We start from the raw sequence: 27,270 nt of genomic DNA, 5'->3' as shown, positions 1-27,270 counted from the left end.
TAGATTAGCTGCAGTGGTAATGTACACTGTAGTCTTGATATCACTGCTGTAGTCCAAGAGTCCTTCTCATGCACCACTGGCAACTCTGTGCTGACTCGTTTAGACCCCCCACAAGGTCCAAAGCCTTAGAAAAGACAAGATTCCATTGCACCAGAAAAAAATGAGGATAAAACATAACCTTTATTCCAATATTTGATCATTACAAATCAGTTGGTGAAGTACAATTGAGGTAGACAGGTGAAGCAATGTTTCGGCCCAAAAGAGCCTTTTTCAAGTCAGAAGTGGCCTGTACTTCACCATGTGATTTTTAAGGTGGAAACAATGGAATAAAAGTTATGTTTTATCCCCATTTTCTCTGGTGCCTCGGAATCTTGGACTTTCTATCACCGCAGCAGCCGGTAGACAATCACTGGAGCAGCAGAGAAGAGGCAGCGTTGCACCAAGGAAGACTCAGTAGTCTTATTTTTATTTTACCCTTCAATATAGTGATAATATTTCTGCAAGTTTTTGTCACTGTTAGACAATATCAGACATAAGGGTCTGTGCACACGTTGTGGATACTGCTGCGGATCCGCAGCAGATTTGGCCCTGCGGATCCACAGCAGATTCTCCTGCGGTGTACACTACCATTATATTCAATGTTAAATAAAAAAAACTGTGCACATGCTGCAGATTTTTCCGCGCAGATTTGCTGTGGTTTTGAATCCGCAGCATGTCAATTCTTTGTGCGGATTCCGCAGCGTTTTTACACCTCTTCCATTATAGGAATCCACAGGTGTAAAAACGCGGGTGAAATCCGCACAAAAACTGCAGAAAATCCTCAGTAAACCTGCACTAAATCCGCAGGTAAAACGCAGGTCATTTTACCTGCGGATTTAGCAAAATCCGCGCTGAAAAATCCGCAGCAGAATCCGCAACATGTGCACATACCCTAAAGGTTCTTCAACATATAAGTAGTTACTGCAGTGTTTGATGCACTTGGAAGATTTTTACAATAACATAGGCATGTCTACCTGAATACTTTTAGTGCAAAATCAGAGTAGCTTGATGCTATCGGAAATTTTAATGAAGCTTTTGTAAGTAAAACAGGAACTAGGAAAAGGAAGAAAAGAAGCTGCTGACGACAGATAAATCGGACACAGCAATAAAGTTGGCAAAGGGAAAAACAGTATAAATTAAAAATACACAATCATGAAATAGCTGAGATCGAAACGAAAGGTTTAGGAGTGTATACAAGTTTTTTTTTTGTTGGGGGAGAGTTGATGAGAAAATAGGCTTCTAACATAGGAAGGAGACAATAGGGGTCTAGATTAGCTAGAGAGAAAGGAAGGCTTTACATTGGGAGGAGGGGAATTAGAGCTGGACTAAGAGTCTTCAAGTTCATGAAAAGAGAGAAGAAAATAGGTGTATTCTGGTAAAGAACATACATTTTGAAGGTTATGGAAGAAGATATGTGGTTCTGCATTTATTAAAAGATAAGCATACTGAGGAAATGGAGAACCCACAAAAGCAGACATGAGAAGAATACCCAATGAACGGAACCAGGACAACAAACATTATAATGCATGAGGGGGTAGACAAATCAATAATGTAATAAAATGGTCTGTGTCACATAATTCAAATGGTAACCCATCCTACTCACATGTCAGGAAGGGCTGCAGTCAGCAGAAACACTGCTCCCGAGACCAGTGTCTCAACTGACAGAGGAGCTGTATCCTATACTCACATATTGGAGCTGCCAGAAAACTGTGTGACAGATTAAGAAATAAATCTGGTATTCAGCTGACTTAGCAAGAAGGACTGAGGCTAGAGAAGAAAATCTGTGCTCAATCAGCCAAGAAGATTTAATTCCTCTGATGTCACGTTCCTTCTCCCCGTCTCATGGAGGCACATGTGCTTAAGATACTGGTCTTCTGTCAGTTGAGAGGCTGGTCTTAGCAGCTGTGTTTCTTCAGACCTCAGCCCATTCCTGACACGTTACGAGGACGGGCTGCCATTTGAATCATGTGACGGAGGGCATGTTATTACATTCTTGTTGAACCCTTTTAAATGGTTCTCTTGATAACAGAAGACATTTAAATGGAAATTGTCATGTTAAATATTCAGTCTGAAATTCCAGAAGCTTGTTATAGTGCAGGAGAAACTGAATAGATTAATATATTTTCTATTATTAATATTTTTATGGGGGGGGTATTGAGCATATCTTTTGTGGAAGTTCCATGGGTGTCCTCAATCAATGACTGTCGACGATCTTTCTATTTTGTGCATTGAAGGGAAATCTGCCAATTATTCAGTCACCTCGCCCACTGGACTCCTAAGTCCCGAATAAGTAGGGATTTAAATCTATAGGTTACAAGTTATCCTGGATCTGTTATACATAAACTATATATAAATCTGTTCAGCTTCTCCTGTTCTACAATATGACTGGACAGCACTTTCATGGAGACAAGCTTCTTTCACTTCAGATAAATTTCAAGGAAAAGATTAGAGATCTGAGGTTTGACAGAGGTGAAGGATTCATCTATGATCCATTCAGACTTTGGTAGCCAACAACACAGCAAAAACAACAGGACACATTGCACTTTTAGGAGACTTATTTCAGAATCCCATTGACAAATGATCTTACTTGTCACCGTTGAGATCTGCTACCGCTACGTCATAACCAAATGAAGAAGCCAGTCCCTCCCCTTCAAAGATAAACTCGGAAGTCAGCATTCTCTCATTGGGTGGAAACTTCCTTAGAAGAACCACGGCTCCACTGTGATTGGCTCTTGGGGCACCTGATACAAATGTCATTTCATTCTGTGATGTAATTCCTTTACTAGAATCCAAAGAAAAACCTGCAAACAGGAGCAAAAAATTAAAATTGAGTAGGGTAACATGTCTGTGATAGTGCATACTGTATGTAATGTGGGTAAAATGTAAAAGGGTATTATTACATGCAGAAGGGTTGGAAGTACATACCTTCTCAATCACCTTCACGATTCACATAATTAACATTTATAATGTACAGATTAGATGATCTTGTATGAATGAGATCTATAATAAAATCTCTCCATTTACAGGACTCCATATAGTTTATTGTGGATGTGTGGCAAGAAATTGATCACAACGTGAGCAAACTCTTAAAGGAGTTTCACCATATTGCAATGGGCTAGGTGCTAGGAATAGCTGTGGCTATGTACATGCAGGGGAAAAGTGAGATTTGGTGTTTGTAGTGGCTCTCTGCTGTAGTTAATATAGGGGGTAACCAAGTGGGCTGCTCCTCGTAACATCAAAATTCCTTAATCAGGTATGTAAGCAGACAGTGGCATAACTTGAAGCACTTGGGCCCCAATGCAAAATCTACAAAAGAGTCCCAAATATCACAGATCTTTAAAAATATTGATCTTCTCGAGTTATGAGCGGCATGCTCGAAAAAAATGCCTGCTCGACAGCCACAATACAGGCAGGGATTTCCTAACAAACAGGCAATCCCTACATGTGTTGTGGCTGTCAAACAGGTGCGAGACTTACAGCGGTGGCAACTCGAGCATTTTTTTGGGAGAAAACCGAAAATACTCGATTAGGACATCAGTGTGCTTGGATAACATCTTAGCAGAGCACGCTCGCCCATCACTACTTTGCACCCACTATAGATACATCCTTTTGGACAGAGGTTGTTTTTCACAACCATTTTATTTAATTGGTTATTCACCATATCGTAAGTCATCTCCTATCCAATGGATAGAGAATAACTACTGATTGCTGTGGCCCCAATCACTGGTATCCACAGTGGTCCTGAGAACCAGGCTTTGGAGTTCAGGAACCGGTTCTACTTGATTCTGTGACACGTTATACGGCTCCATGTGCTTTGAAACGGTTAACTATAATTTCATTGAAAACATTAAGCATGCACACCATTTCAGATTAGCCATTGTTTGGTATATTGAATGGAGTGGATGTGCGTATGCTCGACCTTCGCTCCATTCACTGTCCGTGAGACGGCCCGGTTCTTACCATTTCCTATGTTTGCACTAGTGATGAGCGAGTATGCTGGTTACTCTAGTTTTCCGCGCATGCTCGGGTGTTCTCCGAGTATTTTGGGTGTGCTCGGAGATTTAGTTTGTCTCGCCGCAGCTGCATGATTTGCGGCTGCTAGACAGCCTGAATACATGTGGGGATGAATTGTTTGTTAGGAAATCCCCACATGTATTCAGGCTGTCTAGCAGCCGCACATCATGCAGCTGCGGCGACACAAACTAAATCTCCGAGCACGCCCAAAATACTCGGAGAACACCCGAGCATGCTCGGCAAACTCGAGTAACGAGTATACTCGCTCATCACTAGTTTGTACTAATATTCAAGCTTAAATTTAAAAAAAGTAACTGAATAAGGCCGGGGTCACACTTGCAACTGCAATACAGGAAACTCGCAAGAGTCTCTCGCATCAATACCCGGCGCTGCCGCCGGCACTCGGTACCAGAGCGCTCAGCTGCATAGAAGTACTACATGCAGCTGCACACTCCGGTCCCAAGTGCTGGCGGCAGCCCAGGGTATTGATACGAGAGACTTGCGCGAGTTTCTCGTATTGCAGTTGCAAGTGTGACCCCGGCCTAAGAGGGGTAAATGCAAATATTACGGTACTCACATCTCTGAACCTTGGGACTGAGATAATATTCATTACTATTATTAGCCACTGCAACTGCATTGCTGTAACTCCTCCTTCACACCTGCCTATATATATTCAGTCCTATGTGCAGCAGGTGCAAAATACTTGTGTGCTTGTGCGTCCTTATTTTCTCTATTGGTATAGTTGCACATGTAACGCATTTTTAAAGGGATTGTACACTCTATTTTAATAAATGTGTTGTGGGCATGATTTTGCGTCACATTCTAATATAAAAGTATTACATTTACGCCATTTGCTCATGTTATTGCAGCCTTCCTCATATACTGCACAGCTTTCCTGTTCTTAGAATGCCTGCTGATGGAGGAACATGTGACCAGACCCACCCATCTGACACCACCAATAGAAAAACAACTCTACCGCGTGCCGTACTTTTCAACTGGAGGAAGGTGATGGACAGATCTGGTCACATGCTCTTCCTTCAGCACAGCTGCGCAGTCTGTGAGGAAAGCTGGAATAAAAAGTTCAGGAGGAAAACCTATAAAACTAAACTATATGCACATCAGAAATTCTGATACAAGGTTTTTTCTACACCAGCTGAGAACAGCATGACGTAGAGACAGAGACCCTGATTGCAGCGATATATCACTCACTGGGCTGCTTTCTGTAGTTTTGCTAAAACCTCAATCTTATCTGCTGATGATCTAGCAGTTTTCTGAATACTGAGCCCTATATAACCCTGCCCACACCACTGCAGGTTTCTATGTAATGGGTAGATAGGCAAAAAATCTGCCAATCAGTGATGGGGTGCATGGTTGGACTTCGTTGCCACAGGCCAGATAGTCCTCTAGTGATAATCTTCTGCTGATAAAACAATGATTTTATAAAAAAAAAAAATTAAGATCAGTGTTACATCCCTGGAATCATGGTCTGTGCCCCTACATCATGGTGCTCTCAGATTAGGTTGTAAAAATCTGGTGACGGATTCCCTTTAATATAGTTCTGTATGGTTCTTCCAAAGTTTCATAAAATCATAAAATGAAACTTATATTGAGAGTGAAGAATGGGAATGAGAACGTTCCATTTCATGCACATGTTGGTGAGCTCATCAAGGTGCTGACATTTACTACATAGTGATGACTTCATGCTGTCCGCAGCAATGAACGGTGGGTGATTTCACAGAAACATAGCACATTCCACGATGAACCACAAACCTAAGTAGCTATTAGTTGACACATCAATCGATTTGTGACCCCTTGAATTTGGGGGTTCAGATTTATAAAGAAATTGATCTGGATCAGTATTGGACATTGTTGTCATAAAAAGGAGACCTGTGTGCGTACAACAGCAAGAAGACAGAAGAGGAAGAACATTCAGTGTGACATACAAGAAAGAAATATTTCATCATTCAACCCAACAGTTTACTAAGACAAGAGAAGAAAATGACGAGTCCTTTTTCCTAATAGATTCCTCAGTACACGTGTATGCACCATCAATACAATCTGGAGCGAATGGATAGTTACCTAAGTAACTGTTAGCTGGAACAGGCACTAAATCGGGATTTCGTTGTGTTTCACCACCAGTCTCATAAGGACCATCTTCCAAAAGGAACAGGTCATCATATGAACTATTTTTGTGCTCGGCTCGAACGAAACCTGAATGAATGAACGAATGAATGAATGAATGAGTGAAATGACAAATTAAAGTAGGCTAAAAATATGGTAAAGAACACAACAAAACAAATGGAATATATGTTTCAAATATACAAATAAAAATTATTCTTGGGTGTTTTTTGGGGGGACTACAATGTGAGATCAGCTGGGGGCCACCTTGAATCACTTTCAGCTGATTTGAATGGTACTGAGCTGAAGAACTGCCAAGAGTACGGCGCTGTGCATGGAGTGCTGCAGCCCCTTCACTCGGCTTAAAGTCAGCCCCACACCAGTCTGTTATTGCAGTCATAGAAAACCCCTTTAAAATGGTTTTGAAATTGAATTCATAAAGTGAAGATAATGTAATGTGGATATAATGAGCACTGGGTATTGTAGCATTCATATATCTGCCAACGTGCCCATGAAATTTTTCAAGTCCACTTTATTTAATCCATGTCAAATATTTAGTTTTGCACCCTGTATCTAAAAACATTTTCAGGGAGAAACTTGTTGACCCCTCTTTAATGCTCAACGAGCATCTTCCTCGCCATGACGGTAGATCTAACAAAAGTCATAGTATATTGCTATGATATACCATAACGATATATCAAGAAATTGCACTGAATTTGTTGGTTGTGAACCTCCGCTGACTCTAGAATGAATTAGCCACCTCAATTTTTTTTCCTTAGACATGGTAAAAGCCTACCAAACCCCACCAATCTGGGGGCAGGAGAACCCCTGGTTCCATTCATTCTATGGATTGACAGACATCTGCTAATGTCAATGACGTCTACTTCTATGATCAACCCAGGCCAGCTAAACTTGATGATTGCTGTATACATTAATGTTGGAAGGTGCCACGGAGTGCAACGACGGGGCTCAGGAGTCCCTGGCATCTAAGCTTTTATGCAGAGGAAGAGGTCTCCCTCTTTCATCCTGAGACATGATATAGAGGTACTGATGGATTTTTAAAGCCTTCAGGTCTAACATCTTAGTATCCTCCCTGGTAATGACAAGGCTTAATTGGAAAACATGAAATTAAACATTTAAAGCTTCCAAGTGTTACTGAAAAAAAGGGTTAAACATTGTAAAAAAGTCAAACATCAAAAGATACAATTATATATACAATATATAAAACTATATAAGAAAAAAAACAATCAATATGACAACTTCCATAACGGTTCAAACTGTTAAAGTATCACATTAATTCTCCAGGAGACTGAGGGCTTTATAAAATGAAAAAATAGTGGATGAATTTTGCTCACCTACCCAAAAATGGAATAAAAAGTCATAAAAATAATTGAAAGTCTTTACAATACGTTATATAGTACATTAAATAATGCAATAAAAAAATACAACTCATACTGCAAAAAAAAACAAGCCTTCAAATGTCTATTTTAAGAGAACAATGATTAGTCATGGCTCCTGGTAGGCAGGGTTAGAACAGCATAAATTAATAAAGCTAAACAGATAAATGTAACAAACTGTCCCATACAGTTTATGCATAGGTAAGCCAGTGTATGTCACATTTAGCTTGAAACTACAGTACTGAGGGATATAGAGCTTGAGGACCACACACTGCACTATAACCTTAATGGGGTTGTCCAACATCAAACATTTTACAGGTGGCATTGAGGGCTTAAGAATATAATAAAATCAGGCGTACACACCTGCTGTTATGCTCGTGAATACAGTGCAGGTGGTTTTCTGCGGGAGCAGAGGCCATAAAGGCACATTCTTCAATCACCTCACCTGGTCAGGTGACCTAATATAGCAACTCAGAGGTGACATGCTGTCCTGGTCAGCACCGGTACCACCAGACCATCCTGTGCTGGATCCTTGGGGGTAATATCCGGTGAATGTGTCTGATTTGAGTTTCTTTTTAAGACATCCATACTGCCTGTATAGTTTTTGTTGTGGCTGGCCAACCCCTTTAAAGGGAACCAGTCACCAGAAGGACCAGACCAAGACCAGCAACCCCAACCAGCTGGACAGCCCATAGGTGAGTATAATAAAAGGTCTTTTTTTGCCTTGCAGGGCAAATTGCTGTCACTTGGGGCTGAAAGATGGTGGTCGTAGGTTGTATCGGAATAAACTGGTGACAGGTTCCCTTTAATTTATCAGGATCTCTTGGTATCTAAACCTATTGCCATACTGCTGTCATTATACTCCCTGTAACTATCTCTCTCTCTATACAGTGGGCAAAATAAGCATTTGATACACTGCCGCCGATTTTGCAAGTTTTACCACCTACAAAGAATGTAGATGTTACATCAAATACTTATTTCCTGCAATAAAATGCAAATGAATTATGTAAAAATCATACAATGTTATTTTTCTGGTTTTTATTTTTAGATTATGTCTCTCACAGTTGAAGTGCACCTACGATAAAAATTACAGACCTCTCCATTCTTTATAGGCGGGAAAACTTGAAAAATCAGCAGTGTATCAAATATTTTACCAACTGTATACCAGGAAATTCTAAGTATAAAAGGATCATCATTTTGTAAGAACTCAATTGCAACATGTCACCATGTGTTAGTAGAATATTCAGAAGTATAAAAGACAATCTTCTGAGGCTTCTTAAAGAGCACAAGCTTGCACACGCAAAAGAGCTTAACAAGTGATGCGACTGCATACCTTTCCAGTTGTAGGTCCCAGGTGCGCCAAACACAACATAGTGATAATCCTTTGTAAATGTTGCAGCAACACCTTGCTGACAAGATCCAAATTTCTCATGACCCCTGAGTCGTCCATCACAAAAATTCCAGTCTCCTCCATCCATTTCATCTGAGATAGTGAGATCTTGGCTCAGCACATAACACCTTCCGGTGATATCACGAGTTTCTTGAGGTGTATTCACGAATCTCCTTCTTTCATATCGGTGAGCACAAGTCTATAGGTTTACATACCACATATTACAAATTGAGCAATACTCGAGAAGTTTTTTGCACAGGACCCCACCACCACCATCTCTCCCATTGCTTCGCACTTTCAATGACCTTTCATTCTTATGCAATATCTTGTGGATAAATACATTAGTAGATATGTGCTATGGCGTCAAAATAATCTGCGGTCCTAATGATATTACTAATAATAATGATGGGCTATTCCTAAATTGGAGCAATTTTTTACATAAAGTTTTTATTAAAAGGGAAATATTTTTGACAGTACTTACCACAACTTTGCCTCCCGGTCCTTGACTTTGAACACTAACACCCATCCATTGGTTTTCTTTACTCTCAGATGACAGGTCCACTGGAGAGGCAAGTATTCATTTTTTAATCAATAAAGTATTAATTTCTATACAGGTTTTTGTTTAGGTCAATTTTCTTGTGCCAGATTTATGGCATTATACGAAAAACAAACAAAAAACCCGCTGCATTTCTGCAGTGGTTTTGTATAAACACTGCATTTTAGTCCAAATTTTATGCAAATCACAGGATAACAAAAAAAAAAAACAACACATAACTGGCCCACGTTAATTAACCCTTTGCATCAATTAGCAATTATAGTAAAAAAGCCCTCAATGAATTTCTGGTAAAATCTGTATTATTTATGTCAATTTGTGCTATGGTTTGTGTATGCGCATCTCCGCTCTGTTCAAGATACGGCTCTTCAGAAGCTCTTCCCCAGGTCCAAGATCCCTGTTCTTAGGATCGCTGGGGGTCTCTGTGATTTGACCCCAAGTATCAGCAAGTTAGTATTCCAGTGACATAGATGAAGATAGAGTGCCTCATAGCCAAGACCAAAATGGGATCCAAGCACAGCACTAGGCTATTTCCAGTAGTCCCTTAGACAATGGATGCAATGTATTGTAGCAGAGGTAAACCCCCGCACTATTCAATATTCAACTCTGCAGAGCCTGGCTCCCGTGTTCAATAGCCCCTTTCTTGGGATGACTGGGAGTCCTAGAAGCCAGAACCCCAATGATCATTAACTTATCTCCTATTCATTGGATAGGGAAAAATGAGTGCTTCATAGCAAAGGCCAAAATATGACCCCATTATAGTGCCAAATTTTGTTAATCAGAACGATAGGCCATGGGGCTTATGTTTTGCTCCAAGCTCTTATGTTGAGCAAATTGCCCATCCCCTCCTTTGCATTTCCTTTGGACAGAGGAATCTTGTACAGTATCATTGTTGATGGGACCAACCAGAATGGGGCCACTAACTGGAAGGAGCATGAAGCAGTTGTAACATCTTTATCTATTGTGTGTTATCTTTTCCCTCAAAGTATTAGCCTCGTCCATTTACAAGGTCAATACCAATTTGAGATTTGAAATTGTGATTTCAGACAGATTGCTGTCATTGCAATTTACTGTAATTGGGCACAATGACTAATATACTTTAACACACAATTGAATGGAAATGGTCACTAATTTACCTGCATCGTCAAATTCAACCCTTTTGCATGCAGCAGTAGATGTAAGATCACAGGAAAACAATCCGCCTGATACATTAGCTTTCTGTGCAGGGAAGGCCTTTGTTCTAGGTGCACCAACCAGCAATCTATCAAAAAAAGAAAATTCTTGTTAATTTCAAGACTCCATAACTCCAAAACAGTAACAATGCAGTAACATGACAAGAATCTAAATACCTAATCATATGCTAAAAAGTTGCAAGTCAAAGTATGTATGTTATAGCCACGATGATTGTCACTTTAGAAGCAGTAGTGGATGGTGAAATATGGAGACTGAAAATCAAAAGTTGAACACATTTTACCCTTTTGCTAGTTAGTGTAAGCAGTGATTCCCAGCTGTGGTTTCTTGGAATTATGAGGGTAATTGTAACCTAGTTGGAAGGTCTACATAACACAGTAGCAACAAGCATTGTCATTTTTATACTATAATAGGAAACTTCCCAAGTTCATATGGAATGGATATTGGGAAGACTCGGCATGCACATAGGGAAAGCAGACAACAAATCCTGCCCAGAATATAGAACTAACCCAAGCTTCATTGATGGTGAAAAGGTAGCGGTAGTGTTTCTGCATGTTAAAATGGGGATTACTGACATACAGACTAGATCATGCATTTGTATTCATCTTGCTCACTTGGGTAAAACAGTCATCTAGACACTAACAATTTCTTGTTTGAACTATTGCAAATCATTAGGGGTGTAAGTTGAAGCTTGTGGGTCCCAATGCAAAATCTCAGATGGAACCCATAACGATCATTGGTCTTCTGATATAGAACAAAGGACCTTGACCTTATACGCCTACTTAGGCTCCAGGGCCCACGTACAAATGAAGCCCCTGCATCTAATAATTACACCCCTGTAAAATCACTATCACTTGGTATTTCAATGGTCTAGCAAAATACACAAACTCAAAACAGGCATTAGGATAGATTTGGGCTACTTCATCTTTGGTGAGTTCTCCAGGAGGCTAAGTAGACGACCATTGTATATAATGGGCTGAACTCTGATGAAGCATATCTTTCCCAGTGCCAATGCTACTTCCTTCCATCTACTGGCCAGTGGCGTACCACCAATGGCGGCAGGCCACAGCGGCTGCTATGGGTCCCATGAGCACCGCCACCGCCACTCCCCCTTCCTTCATCGCAAGTTTAACTGTATCTGCATTCAGGATGCCGATACAGTTGAAAGTAAATTGTAACTGTTTTTGTACAAACTAGTCTCATCCGGCTTCTCCTAATAGGAGAGAATTGAGGAAAGCTAGAAAAGACAAATCACAAAGATGTGGTCAAGTGCTGGCCACCTGAAAGAGGAATACAGGAAAATTTTGACTACAGACTTATTTTCTAAGATCAGACAACCCCTTTAAATAAATATGTGATTGCCATGACCTTTTATATATGTATAATTAATACAAAAAAAGGACATGTTTTCTTTTGTTATTGGACAATAACTGTAAGATTGTTACAACGCGGAAAGATTTCGACAAATATTCATTGTCATTACATTATGGCTGTACAAAGTTTATTAATGAGAAGGTCAGAGCAGCGGATCTGAAGTAATTCAATCTAAGACTCATACAATAAGCCTCTCAGTAGCTCAGACTTGGCAATGACACCTATGATGAGGATTTATTTACAGCTGGAAAGGGCTGAAACTTTTAGATCTGAGCGGAAACGCAATCATTAAATTAAGCTAAGTTAAAATAACACACACAAAAGTACACATAGACCCACAGACATAAATGGATATTTTCAGATCGTGCTTTAAAAAACAAGCCCTTTGGCAGTTTTCTATTTATTAATATTTGCAGCCATTCCTGAAATATTAACACTTTTTTTGTTTTTACACTTAGATAGCTGTGTAGCAGCGGTGGAAAAACATGTTCAGTGCTTACAAGCTCTTTTCTATTCAGCTTGTAAGCGCCTGCCTTGAAACTGACCAGGATCACCAGAGAGCTCATAATCCTGGCCAGCTTTAGTACAATGCTTATAAGCTAGTCAGCTTCAATGGTCAGTCTCTTAGGCAACAAACTGTAAACAAAATAAAATTGTTAATATCACACAAACAGCTGCAATTTTGAATAAACAGTAAAATTAAAAATTGCTTGTTGTTTTACAAACACTATCTGTGAAAAGGAGAATATTCTTTTAAAGAGAACCTGTTGGTTCAGATTAAAATCACAACCACTCCTTAGGAAGATGTATAAGTATATTAGCTATAGTGCAAAAGCGGTATATTTTGGTCTTTTTCCACCACCTTACAATTCTTCTCCTCTCTCAGAACATGTCGTTTCAAAGCCACAGAGAAAAACTAAAGTTACATCTACCGCTAAGTGTCTACTATGTTAAGTCGGCCCGACTTTCTCCCAAGAGCAGATATACAGGGGAAAGATAAATTGAGTTGTTGGATTCTTACATAGCCAATCTTTTTGTTCCTAAGGAAGATACGCGGTCATGAGTATGTATGCCATTTTAATTATTTTATTTCTGTAAAATTATAGGCACCATAATGGAAACCCGATTGACCCCATTAGAGTCCACTGGATCCTTCTAGTGTTGTTTAAACTATTACCAAACACATCCAATTTCCGCATTAATTCCATTTCCAGAACAGAAGCGCTGAATTTCAAAACACAGATATGAGCAGATAATTATAAACCCACGTAAAAACTGATCGTTTCGAGTCAAATCGGAGAGTGATCATTGCATGTCAAATTATAGAAGTATGATACATTCCTGAAGGTTTTCATTTGTAAATTTTGTCAGGACTTGTTTTGCTAATGTACAGAAGGATGAATATGTCTGCATGCTAGGATGTGTGTCTATTCAATTATGTAAATATAAGTAATGTATTATGAGTAGAAATGAGCGAATCCGAACTGTAAAGTTCAGGGTTTGCACTCTGAACTCCAACCTTCTCCTAGAAGTCCATTTTACAGTTTGGGAATAAGAGAGAAGAGAGATTTTCCAGCTCCAAATTTCTGGTTCTTGTTGATTTTTATGCAATTCCCTTGAACCAAAGTTCGGACAGACCATACGAAACCGAACTTCCACGGATCCACTCATGCCTAATCATGAGTTTTACTAAGATCATGATTTCATAAATTCAAAGTACAAGAAATGTTAGTCTTCTGGTGCTGAAAGATTTCACTTTAATGCGGCAAATAAGCATTTATTGGGGTATGCATGCATAAGAAGGAGTACTCTCCTTCCAAAACTAAAACTATCATGGCTAGAGGATTATAAAAAATAATACTCTGATGCAGGGGTGGACACAAACAAAAGAAAGCCCCTGTACAAGAACAATATGGGCCCTTTGTAGTCCAATAGCTGATCATAATGCACAATTCCACCTGCTTTAGATGTGGAAGTGATTCCAGCATACCTCTTGGGCCCTTGTGAGGTTGGATCAATGACATGTCCTCCCCCAGCTCTAATGCCCTGTTGAATAAAAGAGATGTAAGAGATTCACCCATATTTCAAGACTCTAGTTGTCACTCTAGTTGTCACGCTGTGAAGGTCTTCAGTAAGGAAGGGAGGTCTCAAACTGTGCGTGGAACACTAACTATCCCTGACCAGGGGGTACTCTTGAAGGTAGAGAGGACCAAGTCTCTGACCTTACTATGCTCCTGTTAAACCCTAATCTGTCCACTCCCCATCCCATGATGAATGGGACAGAAATGTAATTTAAACAAGACACAAGGGCAAAACAGGGATAACAGAAAACATCTATTATACAAAAGCACTAACCAACAATAGTGAGGAGGATATAGACCGGGAGGAATAAACTAAATGGGAAAAGGGGACAAGGAGATAAACAAATGTACTTCAGCAAACTACAGAACGCCTCTACAACAACTCTATGCCAACCACTAAGCTTTAGCACTCAGCACAGGAAGATGAATCTTTCACTGGCAGGGACAAGAAGTTCTGACCAGTTTATACAGGAAGAGTTAATGACCAGATCAAAAGCAGCTGAAATGGAGCTGCAGGTTTCTGACCAGCATAGAAAGGGTTGCTAACCTCTTCAGCACCAGAAGAAACTAAATCCATTTAATATAGGACACAAATCACACCATCTCTAAAGAAGACCTGCGATTCATTACTCGTTGTGACTGTCTAACTCCAGGTCTTCCAGGGGGTTGTGACATCGTCGTGACACTAGTTGCCCAGTAGTTGGTGACATGGATAGATATTGTCTACTGTTGACTAACGTTATTATAGTCCGATCTGTTCCTTCTACATTTGTGGTATTGGAATAACTGTTGCATAGGGCAGATGGTACTGAACAATAAATTTTGGACGTGGCCCCTTAGGCTGAAGCACTTACTATCAGCAATCAATGAACATCCTCTCTCTTGTGTGCCTGAAGGTGGAAACAAAATTGGTACTAATATTGGGTCAGATTTACAAATACACCACAAAAAAATTAAATATATGTTTTTTTTGGTGCCTTGTATTTGCTGCAAAATACCAAAAGCAGTGAAGAAAATATTCTGCTGGGTCTGAACAAACCATTAGGGTATGTGCACACGTAGTTTTTAGGTGCTGCGGATTTCTCCCCGCGGATTTTGTAAAATCCGCAGGTAAATTTCAGGTCAAAAGACCTGCGGTTTACCTGCGGATTAGGCTGCGGTTTTGCCCTGCGGTTTATCACCTCTACAATGGAGGAGATGGTAAACCGCAGCGGGATCCACAGAAAAGAATTGACATGTTATTTCTTTCTGCGGATTTAAAAACGCAGCAAAACCGCGCAGAAAATTCCGCAGCATGTGCACTGCGGTTTCCATTTTACATAGAGTAAAATGGTACTGTACGACGCAGCAGATTCTTCTGAGGGCCAGAAACGCTGCGGATCCACAGCAAAATCCGCAGTGTCTGCACACACCCTTACATGCTCTAACCTTCAGTAACTACACATTTGCAATTTACATGATACTATATGATATCTATCAAGGTACTACATGGATCGGGAGCATATGGGGAAGGGGAGGCAGTGTCAAACTAAGCCTCACCTGCACTCAGTGTCACTACTTGTCCCCTACTCAAGCTTAGTCATAAGCCTGGCTTATCAGTAAGTGCAGCAAACCAGTCTCCTGGCATTTTACCCGTCTCCACTTCTGGGCACTTGTCACCAGTAATGTGAAGGGTTCTGTGCTGCAGGGTTTAGTTTTTGATTTTGGCCTGCAGAATTTTGCAGTTAATATTAATTTTATCTCCAAAACTTAGAGGCTACTGACAAACTGCTGTAAAACCGTACATTCATTACCTATTATTAACTTCACGCCTCTTTGTGGTGAAACCATATTTTAGCACATTTTTTGGCTGAACTTGCAGTGTAGCCATAATCAAAAAATCCTAAAACTGAAATAAAATTTTTAACATTTCATAACATATCGAATTGTTAAGCGGCGGCCCATAACAGATCACAACTTTTGCTGAAATAATAATAATTGCAATCTGCTGCGGTAATTTGACCTTCACATATAAATGCTTCTGTCCGTGCAAATGCAATTAACTACAAAGAAAAAATAAACACATGGAGAAAAAAGACCGCAATTCTGTCATGGGTCTGATGAAACAGAGCACAGCTTTTCCAAATAACTGGCATTTCTCCACAATTCCATTATACATACAGTATTTTAAAGCAGGTTCTTAAAGGGGTATTCCCATCTCCATGATCCTATCCCAATATGTAGTAGGTGTAATAAAAATAATAGTAGCAAATATCTCCAATTGGAAATGTAGTATAGTTCTTCTGATTCGTTAAGTCTCTTTCCTAATGTTCAGGCATTGCAAGACCTTAGGTATTCATGGTTATGTCCACTGATGAAGTGACAGTTAGCTAGTTGCTAGTGGTCGTAACCATGGAAACATAAGGTCCTGCAATGCCTGCACATGAGGCCTGGTCCTGCAGGGAAGACGGTCTTCATTTCTGCCCATAACATCTTCTGACTGGCATCATGGAGACCTGGGTGCTTACTAAGCCATGCAAAGTTGGGACATAGAACTAGAGGAAACCACTATGCCGGACTGAGGATGTGAGGTGAAAACGAGAAGATCAGCTGTGCTGTGACACCGGATTGGACACTGGATGAGAGCAGTGCAAGTCAAATTGCTAATCTCTAAAATATAAGTAAAAAAAATGTCAGGTCAGTGTACGTATTATTAGTGCCAACTACTCACTATAATAATAATAATCTTTATATATCGCTAACATATTCCGCAGCGCTTTACAGTTTGCACACATTATCATCACTGTCCCTGATGGGGTTCACAATCTAAAATACCTATCAGTATGTCTTTGGAGTGTGGGAGGAAAGCGGAGGAAACCCATGCAAACACGGGGAGAACATACAAACTCCTTCCAGATGTTGTCCTTGGTGCCGGTGGGATTTGAACCCAGGACCCCAGCGCTGCAGTGCTATCCACTGAGCCACCGTGCTGCACTCGCTACAATACAGTTAGGGCTCGTTCATACAACCGTATTATTGGTCATGAAAAAAAAAAAAGTGCGTGTGAAAAAAAAAAAAAATCACAGCATGCACTAGTTTCTTCCATAAATTGGATCAGACACACCTATTGAAGTCTATGGGTGCGTGAAAAAAATTGGATGTAATACAGAGCCACAGTATACCGTCTGTTTTTTACAGATACATTGCAGTTCTGTAACTTAGGAGACTGTAAATGGTCTTGTAAATTAATAGCTGCTGCTATAAAAAAACGGATTGCACACGGATGACAAGTGAGAAAAAAAATCATCCCACATTTCTGGATAAAACTCTGAACTATTTGTTTTATGCTCTTGTGAACCTATCCTTGAAGAGCTTATCCTACAAAACACAAGATGCATAGGATAGGTGAAAAATGTAATAACACTGGGGGTCCTACTGCTAGAAATCCCCCTGTACCAGAGAACAGGGGTCTAATGCTTCCATTTGTATGGCGTTGAAGAGAGCATATATCACAAGTGCTTCATTCACTTCTATGGGGCCAGGGGATACATGTTCTCCTAACAGGACAAGCTACTTAAATACTAGTGATATATCAGTGAGAATAAACATCTTTATAAGGCTTTCTTTGTAGTAGAAAATTGCATAAATTACAGAATTGTGCTCAGTAGAGAGAGGGCCACTTTTTGATGTTGAGAAAAGGGAATACGTATCTGTTATTAGTGTGCAACAAACTTGATATACTTACTATGGTTCCTTCCATGGCTTGGTAGGTTGAGAGTGGTTGTTTCATCAGTATTGTTGCACCTGTGTTGCCATCTTTAATTGGGTCCACTGCACCCTGATAGTGTATTTGTTTGGAGGCCTGGGCAGGTAAGCATCTATGCCTCTTTCTGGTGTTTTTTTTTTAAATTTTTGAAGGATTTCTAAATCCTCTTTTTGTGTCGGTGAGCTCTGTTTTAATGTTTAGTGATAGGACTTGCAAATGTGGGGACCCTTGACGTGGATTGCGAGCTTCCATATTTTGGCCATAATATCAACTAATACCTCACATATATTGATGTCTTTTTTGCACTTTTTTTATTTTTCAGGGTGCAGTTGGGCCCAGATGGCTCTCTGTTGTGAATTCCCTTGCTCAGATTTCTGAGCCGAAGCTCCCTTTGCTCCCTCTGGTGGTTACTGAGAGTAGTGGAGTTGGCCAGGTTGATGGAAGTTCCCCACCTGACGACGATAATTATTGGGAACCTGGGAGTACTGACTGGGAGCATATAATTGAGCTGGCTGCTCTTGGAGGTTGCTGGTGATTTTCCTCCTTGTGCATTTGGAGTTCTTTTGTCCCCTGCCTGATCTACATGGTTCAGTTAAGTGATTCTTTTGCTAATCCTTTGCATCTAATCTGGTTATGCCTTTTTTTGCAGCTTTGTTGCTAGGGTTCAATGTACTCCCTGCTGGGGGCAGCGCTGGGCCCTGCTCCATATGTTACAGCTTGTGTCAGTTTGTTCAGTCCCCTGTTATGTTAGTATCTTTTGCTTTGCTTCCAGTTTACGCCAGAGTGCTGATCTAGCGGGGGTGAGGTCGTGTGGCCTCAGGCTTTTTGTATATCAGAAGTGTTGGATTTTTTTATGGTTTTGTGCGTGATTGCAGACAGTATCTTTTCTGTCCTGTCCTATCTAGACAGCTTGGGGCCCACCATTTGCTCAATCTGTTTTCTGCCTGTGTTTGTGTCTCCTCTTGTCTCACCGACAATATATGTTTGGGGGCTGTCTATTACTTTTGGGATCTGCTCCGGGGCAGTTTAGATTTTACCTTTCTGGCTTTAGGCTTAGTTAGTTCTCTGGCTGTGACGAAGCGTCTAGGGCATCGTAGGAATGCTCCACGGCTACTGCTAGTTGTGATGCTAGGATCAGGGGTCTGCAATCCGCCTATTTATCAACCTCTCTGGTTTTCTGGTGGCTTAGCCTCTTCCTGCCATCCTCCTCAGTGACCCATTCATAACAGCTCTGTAAACTGTGGCCTCTGTTCACACAGGATGCATTTTGGTTAGCACTGGGCAGCCCTCCTGATCTAAGAGTATGGGCATCACTAATAGGCTGTAAGCCAGATGCTCTGCATCCCCTGTATGTCAATAACGCCACATACAGATTATTATCTTTTGTGCACTAATATATCAAACAATCACCCGCCTCCATGAATTGGTAGGTTGATAGTGGTTGTTTCATTGGTAGTGCTGCACCTGTGTTGCTGCCATCTTTTATCAGGTCCACTGCATCCTAATGCATTTGTTTGGAGGCCTGGGAAGGTAAGCATCTCTGCCTTTTTTCTGGTGTTTTTTACTTACTACGGTTGTAAAAAAGTGGGCGTTTAGTATAACAGATAAGAGCTCTGTTACCTAACCTCAGATTTTTGCAAAATTAATATGCAGTTCCTGTTTTACCTATTGTTAACAAACTTTTGAGTGTTTCTGTAGTTTTGTTGAATGTTGGAAATATATTAATGTATTTTAAAGTGGTTATTCCTTAAACCAGTGGTCCCCAACCTTTTTTGCACCAGGGACCGGTTTCAAGCAAGACCATTCTTCCATGGCCCGGCAGGGCGGGGATGGAGGTGTGGCAGGGGCGGGGCTTTGGTCATAAGGGGGCGGGGCTATGGACACGGTTGTAGTGTAGCAGTGCATACTTAGAATTAAATAACATTTATAATGTGACTCAACTCACCATAGGTTTTGAATAAGTGCTCCATCACCCCCTTCTCCCCATCATTGCCTTCAGCCCATCACTCCCCTCTCCCCATCATTGCCTTCACCCCATCACTCCCTTCTCCCCATCATTGCCTTCAGCCCATCACTCCCCTCTCCCCATCATTTCCTTCACCCCATCACTCCCTTCTCCCCATCACTCCCCTCTCCCCATCATTACCTTCACCCCATCACTCCCTTCTCCCCATCATTGCCTTCACCCCATCACTCCCTTCTCCCCATCATTGCCTTCTCCCCCTTCTCCCCATCATTGCCTTCAGCCCATCACTCCCCTCTCCCCATCATTGCCTTCACCCCATCACTCCCCTCTCCCCATCATTGCCTTCACCCCATCACTGCTGTCTCTCCATCACTTCCCTCATGGCCTTCTCCTCATGTCCCCATCTCCTCCAGGGCCAGGCTACACAAACACAGACCAATACATACACACACACATACACACACACACACACACACACACATACACAAATACATACATACACACACACACATACATACACACACACACATACATCACACACACATACATACATACACATACATACACACATACATACACACACACACATACACATACGCACACATACATATTATACGTACACACACACACAGACACCACCTCTCCTCTCACCTGCCCGCCGCCCGCGCTTCCTCGCTCTGACACAGCAGCGGCCGCGCTCCTCTCTGTGTCAGAGACAGGAAGCGCGGGCGGCGGGCAGGAAGCTGGACGGGCCCTTGCAGCTCCGCTCCTGCTATTCCCTCTTGCAGGCAGCGGAGCTGCTTGGATCGCTCCCTGCCGCCGCTACACACGCCGCCCCAGCCCCCGCTACGCCACTGACCGCCCCTGGCTCCCCTTGTGTCCGCGGACCGGCAAGGGCACTGCAGCGGCCCGGTGCTGGGCCGCGGACCGGCAGTTGGGGACCCCTGCCTTAAACAACATTTATCACCTACCCACGTCCGCATTCACAGTGGGGTCTTTGAGGACCCTGGTATTAGTATGGATGGAGTCCCAGATTTCAGAAATCATACCGTTTCCCAGACATCATAAGAAAACAACTCAAAAGTTCAGGGACTAACAGCAAATGTTTATACATTTGTATCAGTGGCAGAATAAAGAAGCTCTCCTCATCCTCCCATCAACATTTGCATCCTCTTAATATACTGCAGTCATCATATTATATAGCACTGTGTACTTACAATTGCTCATTTTGCCTTTCTACTCAGTTAATTCTTCTATTTTCCATTAGGTCTATGACAACACATGATTAAAAACTGACTTGCTGAATGAATCTTTCTAAGCTCTATGTAGAAACAGGATGTCTATTTTCCCTGCATGAGTCATCACTGCAAAAGTCCCTGGCAGGGAGAGGAGGGAGCAGCTGGGTCAGTAGTTGAAGAGGGTGATGACTCATGCAGGGAAGAGAGACTTCCTGTTTCTACATTGTGCAAAGAGAAAAGAAAATTAACTGGGTAGAAAGGGAAAATGAGCAATTGTAAGTACAACGTGCCATATAATATGATGATTGGAATATATTAAGAGGATAAAAACTTTGATGGGAGGAGGGCTTCTTTAAGTGCACCATAAGCCCAGGTCTTTTTACACAACTTGGCTCCAGCTAGGAAGGGACAGGGACCAACAATGTCATTGGTAGCCAAGCCAGGAAGATGTTATCAATTGGGGCATAGAGGCAGTAAATGACTACAAATTGGCAGATAGTAGTTATTGTTATAAAAGGTTATCTTCTTAAGGTGCTGATATATTAGACTAATTGACTGGCAGTCTAATGTGTATGGGGACCCAAACGAAGAAGTGAAAAGGTGGCTCTCTGCTTTCCAGTAAAAAAAAATCTTGTTTATTTTAATTCATCAAGATTAAAATTGTGGAGGCGGAGGGAGATGGTTCTCTGGTGGACAATGGTGACACCTGGTCCCATTGAAGTGTAAGGAGGAACGTAAGGAGTATGCAAAACGGCCGTCATCCACCACAGAACCGCCACCACAATTTTAATCTTGAGTAATTAAAATAAACAAGATTTTTTTTTACCAGAAAGCAGAGTGCCACCTCTTCAATTCTTCATTTGATTCCTTATGACATTGCCTGTCTAATGTGCTGCACCTGCATCCGTGAAGCTAACACACTGCCAGCCCGCTATAGATCCATCAAGATATGCATAGTGTTTAGTGCCGGTGTCTCCATGCTTACTTGTTACTATCTATGGCGACTGCCCGACTCTCCCCTGCCATCATAACTATATTGAATATATACATTTTTATGTGTGTACTGTATATACATTGTGATTCTAAAAGGAATTGTCTACCATCTTGAAATGCTTGTTCGTTGGTTGAAATGATCTTTTGTGCTGCACAAAAGATCATCGCTCTCGGCAGAAGATCGTCCTGTGTAAGTGTGCTGCCAAGAACAATGGCATCCTAAGCACGCTGATTGGTCTATTACAGTGTGCATCCGAAGCCAGGTCGGCTTATGGGTAAACATATATGTAGAAAAGGGTAGAACAGCACTCCAGAGTCTTACAGGTTTGACTCAACCATAGATTTTTTCATTCTAGACCCAACAAAAACACAGCTTTTGTGATTCATACGCATTACATGCAACATTTCAGGTCAAGAGGCCCTTCATCAGACAGGGTGTGTCAAGAGTCAATATACACAATAGTCCACAATGTAAATTCGGACGGAGAACCCTTATTTAACTGATTAAACACAAGAGAACTTAAGAGTATAATCCAAAAAATGAATTTTATTCCAATACAAATAGTAGTAGCGTGTGCACGTACCCTTAGGCTGAGTGCAGACGGAGTTTTGAGCCCTGCGGAGTTTTCCGTGCAGAATGGAAGAAAACCGCAGGTCAAATGACCTGCATTTTTCCTGCGGTTTTCTTCCATTTTTCCTGCGGTTTTCTTCCATTTTTCCTGCGGTTTTCATGCGGTTTTTGTGCGGTTTTCCCCCTGCGGATTTGGTGACAGGGGAGATGGAAAACCGCACAAAAGAAGTAACATGCTGCGGATTTTGTACCGCGGGAAAACTGAGCGGAAAAATCCGCAGTGTCTGCACAGCGGTTTTTTTTTTACATTCATTTTAAAGTTACTGTACATCACAATGCGGATATGCAACGTTTCTGCGTGGTAAAATCTGCTGCGGAACCGCTGCAAATCTGCATCGTGTGCACATGGCCTTAAATGACCACCAACCAGCAAGCATTCCGCTGATCGCTTAACACCTCCATCATGCTGTGTAATTGCACCTTTAGTTTGCTTACTATGAAATTGACCCTAGAGACCCCCTTATACATTAGACTAATGTGTATGGGAGCCTTGGACAATGGATTGTTGGGGGGTTATGGATCCGGCATGTCCGATTTCGGACTGCCAATCCTTTTGTTCTCTCTGCGATAAACTGATGCCAGAGTTGTACAGGAGCTGCGCTCTCACCCGAGCAAAATGGCTGAAATTTTTGGACATACAAAAATGAAAAATTGCACTGATATAAAAAAAATAGTGTGGACTTTCCGATGAGTGCCACCGTAAGATAAAATGCATGCAATAGAAGTACCAAGCTGTAAATCTATGTGCTGAGAGAGATGGGCGACAATCCTGCCAGCTGAACGATTGCCCAAACCATCGTTCGGCTGACAGACATGGAGTATGAGGGTCTTTACATGTGCAGCTTGAAGCAGGGCAAATTGGATTCGGAGTGGAGTCTCATTATACCGCTGTGTAGCATTTAGGCACTATATACCCATTAACACATACATAGTTAACTGCTATTGTGATATGTCTTTTTAAATCTTGTTCACACCTGTACAATATAGTAGCACAATTGGTTTCCATGCACGAATCGTCTATGACGTGCTTGTCTTATATAAAGTGTAATGTTCGAAAAGAAAAGAACTCATACAAGAAATGAAAACCTGAAAAACAGTGAGACACAATGCTGTATTTCCTGTCACCAGTGGAGCGAGAAGATAAGATTTCATTAAGCCTCATATTTGAGGAGCACAGACTCTACAATGAGCACAAACCACCGTTGTCGTCTTGGCATCAGAGGTGTCCGGTTACATCAAAACAAGGTATGGACTGCACATTCACTGCTAGGAGTGATTTACAAACCCAGGGAAAGTAACAGATAAGTGATGGAAAGTCCAGACTTGCCAACGGTAGAAAAGAATTTGGAATAAAACTTTCATTTACTTCCCTAGTACTGGAGAGCTGAGGGAGGGCCAAGCGCCTGAACACTGAGATCGCACTCAAAACCCAGTCTCTAATGATTGGTGGTGTGCCAACACTGATCCTGCACTCTATCGTTATCTGGTAATTACCGCATCAGTCACTAATATACTGACGCAGAAATTTCTATTGAAGCTAAATTTTAAATTGAGGGATCAACAGTATAAGTAGGCCCAGATCATGCAGTGTCAAACTTAGTAATGCTGAAGGTCAAGAACAGTGATGGTTGAACCCAAACTCGGGTCCCAGTGTGGAAAAATAACTACTGTATAGTGCAAGTGTAACGTGGCATGGAGCAGTAGCCGTTGGTGAGGAACCCGTCTCTTAATCCTCGGCACGCTACATGGCTGGGTGTGTTGACTTGTGCTGTGAGGGCGCTATGCCTGTACAGGCTGCCTATAACCAATGTTGCTGGTTTGTCAGGACCAGATGTTGGACAATTCAATAAAGGAGAATACCATTCAAAAATAAACTTTTTACAGTGCAGTAGCCGTGGGCGAGGTACTCGTCTCTTAAACCGTGGCACGCTACATGGCTGGGTGTGTTGACTTGTGTTGTGTGTTACCTTCAAGAGATATAATCTCTGGACTTTACTGCTAGGCATCCTATTCCAGGTCACTTATGCTCCAGATCTCGCTATCCCTTTCCTTCATCTCCTCTCATTTTAGGGACACCCCAGAATGTGGCACCGCTCACAATGGACCTTAGATCCTCTTTCTATGCACCCCAGGCCCTATCTGACTTCCTAACAGGAAACTGTCAGTTTCCCTTCAATTCAGCCCCCCACTCTGGGCTAGCCCTAAACGTTAACCCTCGCTATCCCTATCGTCAAAATACACACATCAATATTACTAAGACCTTTAACACATATCACATCAGATACCATTGAACTTGTTTCTTCAAGGGGGAATGTGGCAAGTATGTCCATCTCCTTACATAAGCACCAGTCAAGGAGTGGACGGGAAAATCTGAATTTTAGGTAGGATAACTTTTACTTTAAATTGGCACAAACCTAATAAGATGCACAAAAATAATATTCAGTGTGTTATGCATGCCTGTTGAAGTACAGATGTAGCCACATTTAAGCTTGACAAACAATGACGATACTGTACCTTAAAATTGCACAAGTGATTGACAGATGTCATGTTAGGTGTCAAAGTACAGTTTTTTGTGCCTGATGTCCCAGTGCGGTGTTATCTCTAAGATAAACTTGGCTACATCTGTCCCCTGTATAGGCCAAATCCTACACCACTGCATTATAGAGCTGAATGTATTGATCACATTGATACAGAGGTTTGACTGGAAACATTCAATAGAAGGTATAACCATATCATTATCATATCATTTTAGACTTTGACGCCCCAATCATCTTAAAAATCTGCTGAACACTTAGTCCTCTTCTGAGAATGCTACGTGCCGTTAAGACTCCTGGTAAACCACCAAAAGTAAGACATAATGACTACTCTACTCGCCCCAAGATCCATGCTGCAACAAGGATTGTCTTTGCTTCAAAAGGTATTTCAAATTATCCCATCACAAAGTCATCTTAGCAATCTCAAGTCTATATTTACATAAACAAGGTAATGATCAAGCTCCTCTCTGGCCGTAGACTATTCTCATATTGGTGGTATGGATTGCATTCATAATGCCACATTTGTGGTACAACCGATACCAACGCCACTTGAGGGTCTGCTATACCTCATAATTGGGTCACGTCAGGGTTCCATCATGGCTCTTGGCATTTTGGAGGCAAGAACAGGTCTGACAAAAAGGTGACAAATCCTCCAATGCAGTTGTAAAAACAGCCTGATTTGCGTCTCCCTCCCTAGGGCCTTTATCATAACGCCGCATTTCCGTGAACTGTCTCAGTCAATAATGGATTACAGACACACAAACTATGAACCCCACGGTCGTTAATGGCCCAATTCACATGAATACGCAGTCCGTGCAGAAACATGCAACCTGCATCATTGTACTCCATTCTACAAATGGGAGTTGGATTATTTTAACTGTACCAAATGACACACTGTGGGCACGTTCTGTGGGCATTGCATCGCCGATGCTATGCACTAAAAAAAAATTGAAAATGAATTGAATACCATGAACAGTCAAAATTCTTTGAGATTATCATTCAAAACGTTCTACTAGAGGATAGTATAAATCATAGTACAATGGAAATAAAAATATTTCACCGAATTGATCATCCAGATAAGGGAGTGGTTTCCTTAAAAAAAAAATAGTATTCTCAATAAGTTTAACTGTAAATTTTTCGTTGTACTAAACTATTCATAATGAAATCTGTTACTAGCAGTTCCTCCCCATGCTACCAAATAGTCATAAGACAACTTTTGTGTACATAATATCAATATGCCATAAGACCCTGCACTCAAAATATGCAATCACAATTTACTCTTATTGCGTTTTTGATGCACTTTGTTTTATGGGTTTTTATTACCAAAAAGAATTGTGCTTTTTAAAACCACACTGTTTTTGCATGCGTTTGTTTCAGGCTCCCACCTCCCATATAAATCTATGGGGGGGAACAATGCACCAAAATAAAAAGTTGAACAGCATGTTTAAGTGCACAGTGGACACGAGTTTCACAAAATCACCTCCACTTTGCTTGAACTGATAAATGAAACGGATTTCCTGTGCAGAAAAATGTAGCATTTACCCTACATGGCCTAAAAGTGGTTATTGTCATGCTGACCCCCACTTTAATGTAAGACATCAGAACTATCACATCTTCTAAAACTGGCCGTGAGCATCTAGAGAAGTGCAGTTGAACAATACAGTGAATTTTCACTTATAACGTTTGTATGCGCTTTTGACCTCCATGATCTACGGTAATTTTCTACTTCCTTCCATATCCTCTCTGTCTGTTACAAAGTGTATTTCTTCAAGCAACAGCTGCAGAAAACCCAATGTCTCTCACCACAGGTACCACAACATAAGCAAACAAGGGTGAGAGGAACCTGACTAAAAGTGACTGCGCCCAATCATTCTCATGGGTACATCCCTGGCACAAGATAAGCCCAGACAAATGCATAGCCATCCAATGTATTTATTAAAATTGTCTGATCCAGATTCCGGCTTCCATATTAGTTAAATCCTAATGGATCCACATAGCAGAGATCA

General features: G+C 41.3%; 1 protein-coding gene across 2 annotated transcripts in view; it reads right to left on the bottom strand.

Moving 5' to 3' along the window:
- ITGA6 (integrin subunit alpha 6) overlaps positions 1-27,270 on the bottom strand; it is a 74,825-nt gene that overhangs the window by 28,460 nt on the left and 19,095 nt on the right. For both annotated transcript variants that reach the window (XM_073545887.1, XM_073545888.1), the window contains exons 2-6: positions 10,648-10,772; positions 9,440-9,519; positions 8,902-9,157; positions 6,133-6,264; positions 2,627-2,840 (exon numbers count right to left, since the gene is read on the bottom strand). In XM_073545887.1, the coding sequence (XP_073401988.1) occupies positions 2,627-2,840; positions 6,133-6,264; positions 8,902-9,157; positions 9,440-9,519; positions 10,648-10,772 (807 nt within the window). The remainder of the gene's footprint in view (positions 1-2,626; positions 2,841-6,132; positions 6,265-8,901; positions 9,158-9,439; positions 9,520-10,647; positions 10,773-27,270) is intronic.

Source organism: Dendrobates tinctorius, unplaced genomic scaffold (assembly GCF_039654945.1).
Source record: "Dendrobates tinctorius isolate UK_male_01 unplaced genomic scaffold, ASM3965494v1 ptg000143l, whole genome shotgun sequence".
Classification (NCBI taxonomy): Eukaryota; Metazoa; Chordata; class Amphibia; order Anura; family Dendrobatidae; genus Dendrobates; species Dendrobates tinctorius.
This window is presented reverse-complemented; position numbering and strand designations above follow the sequence as displayed.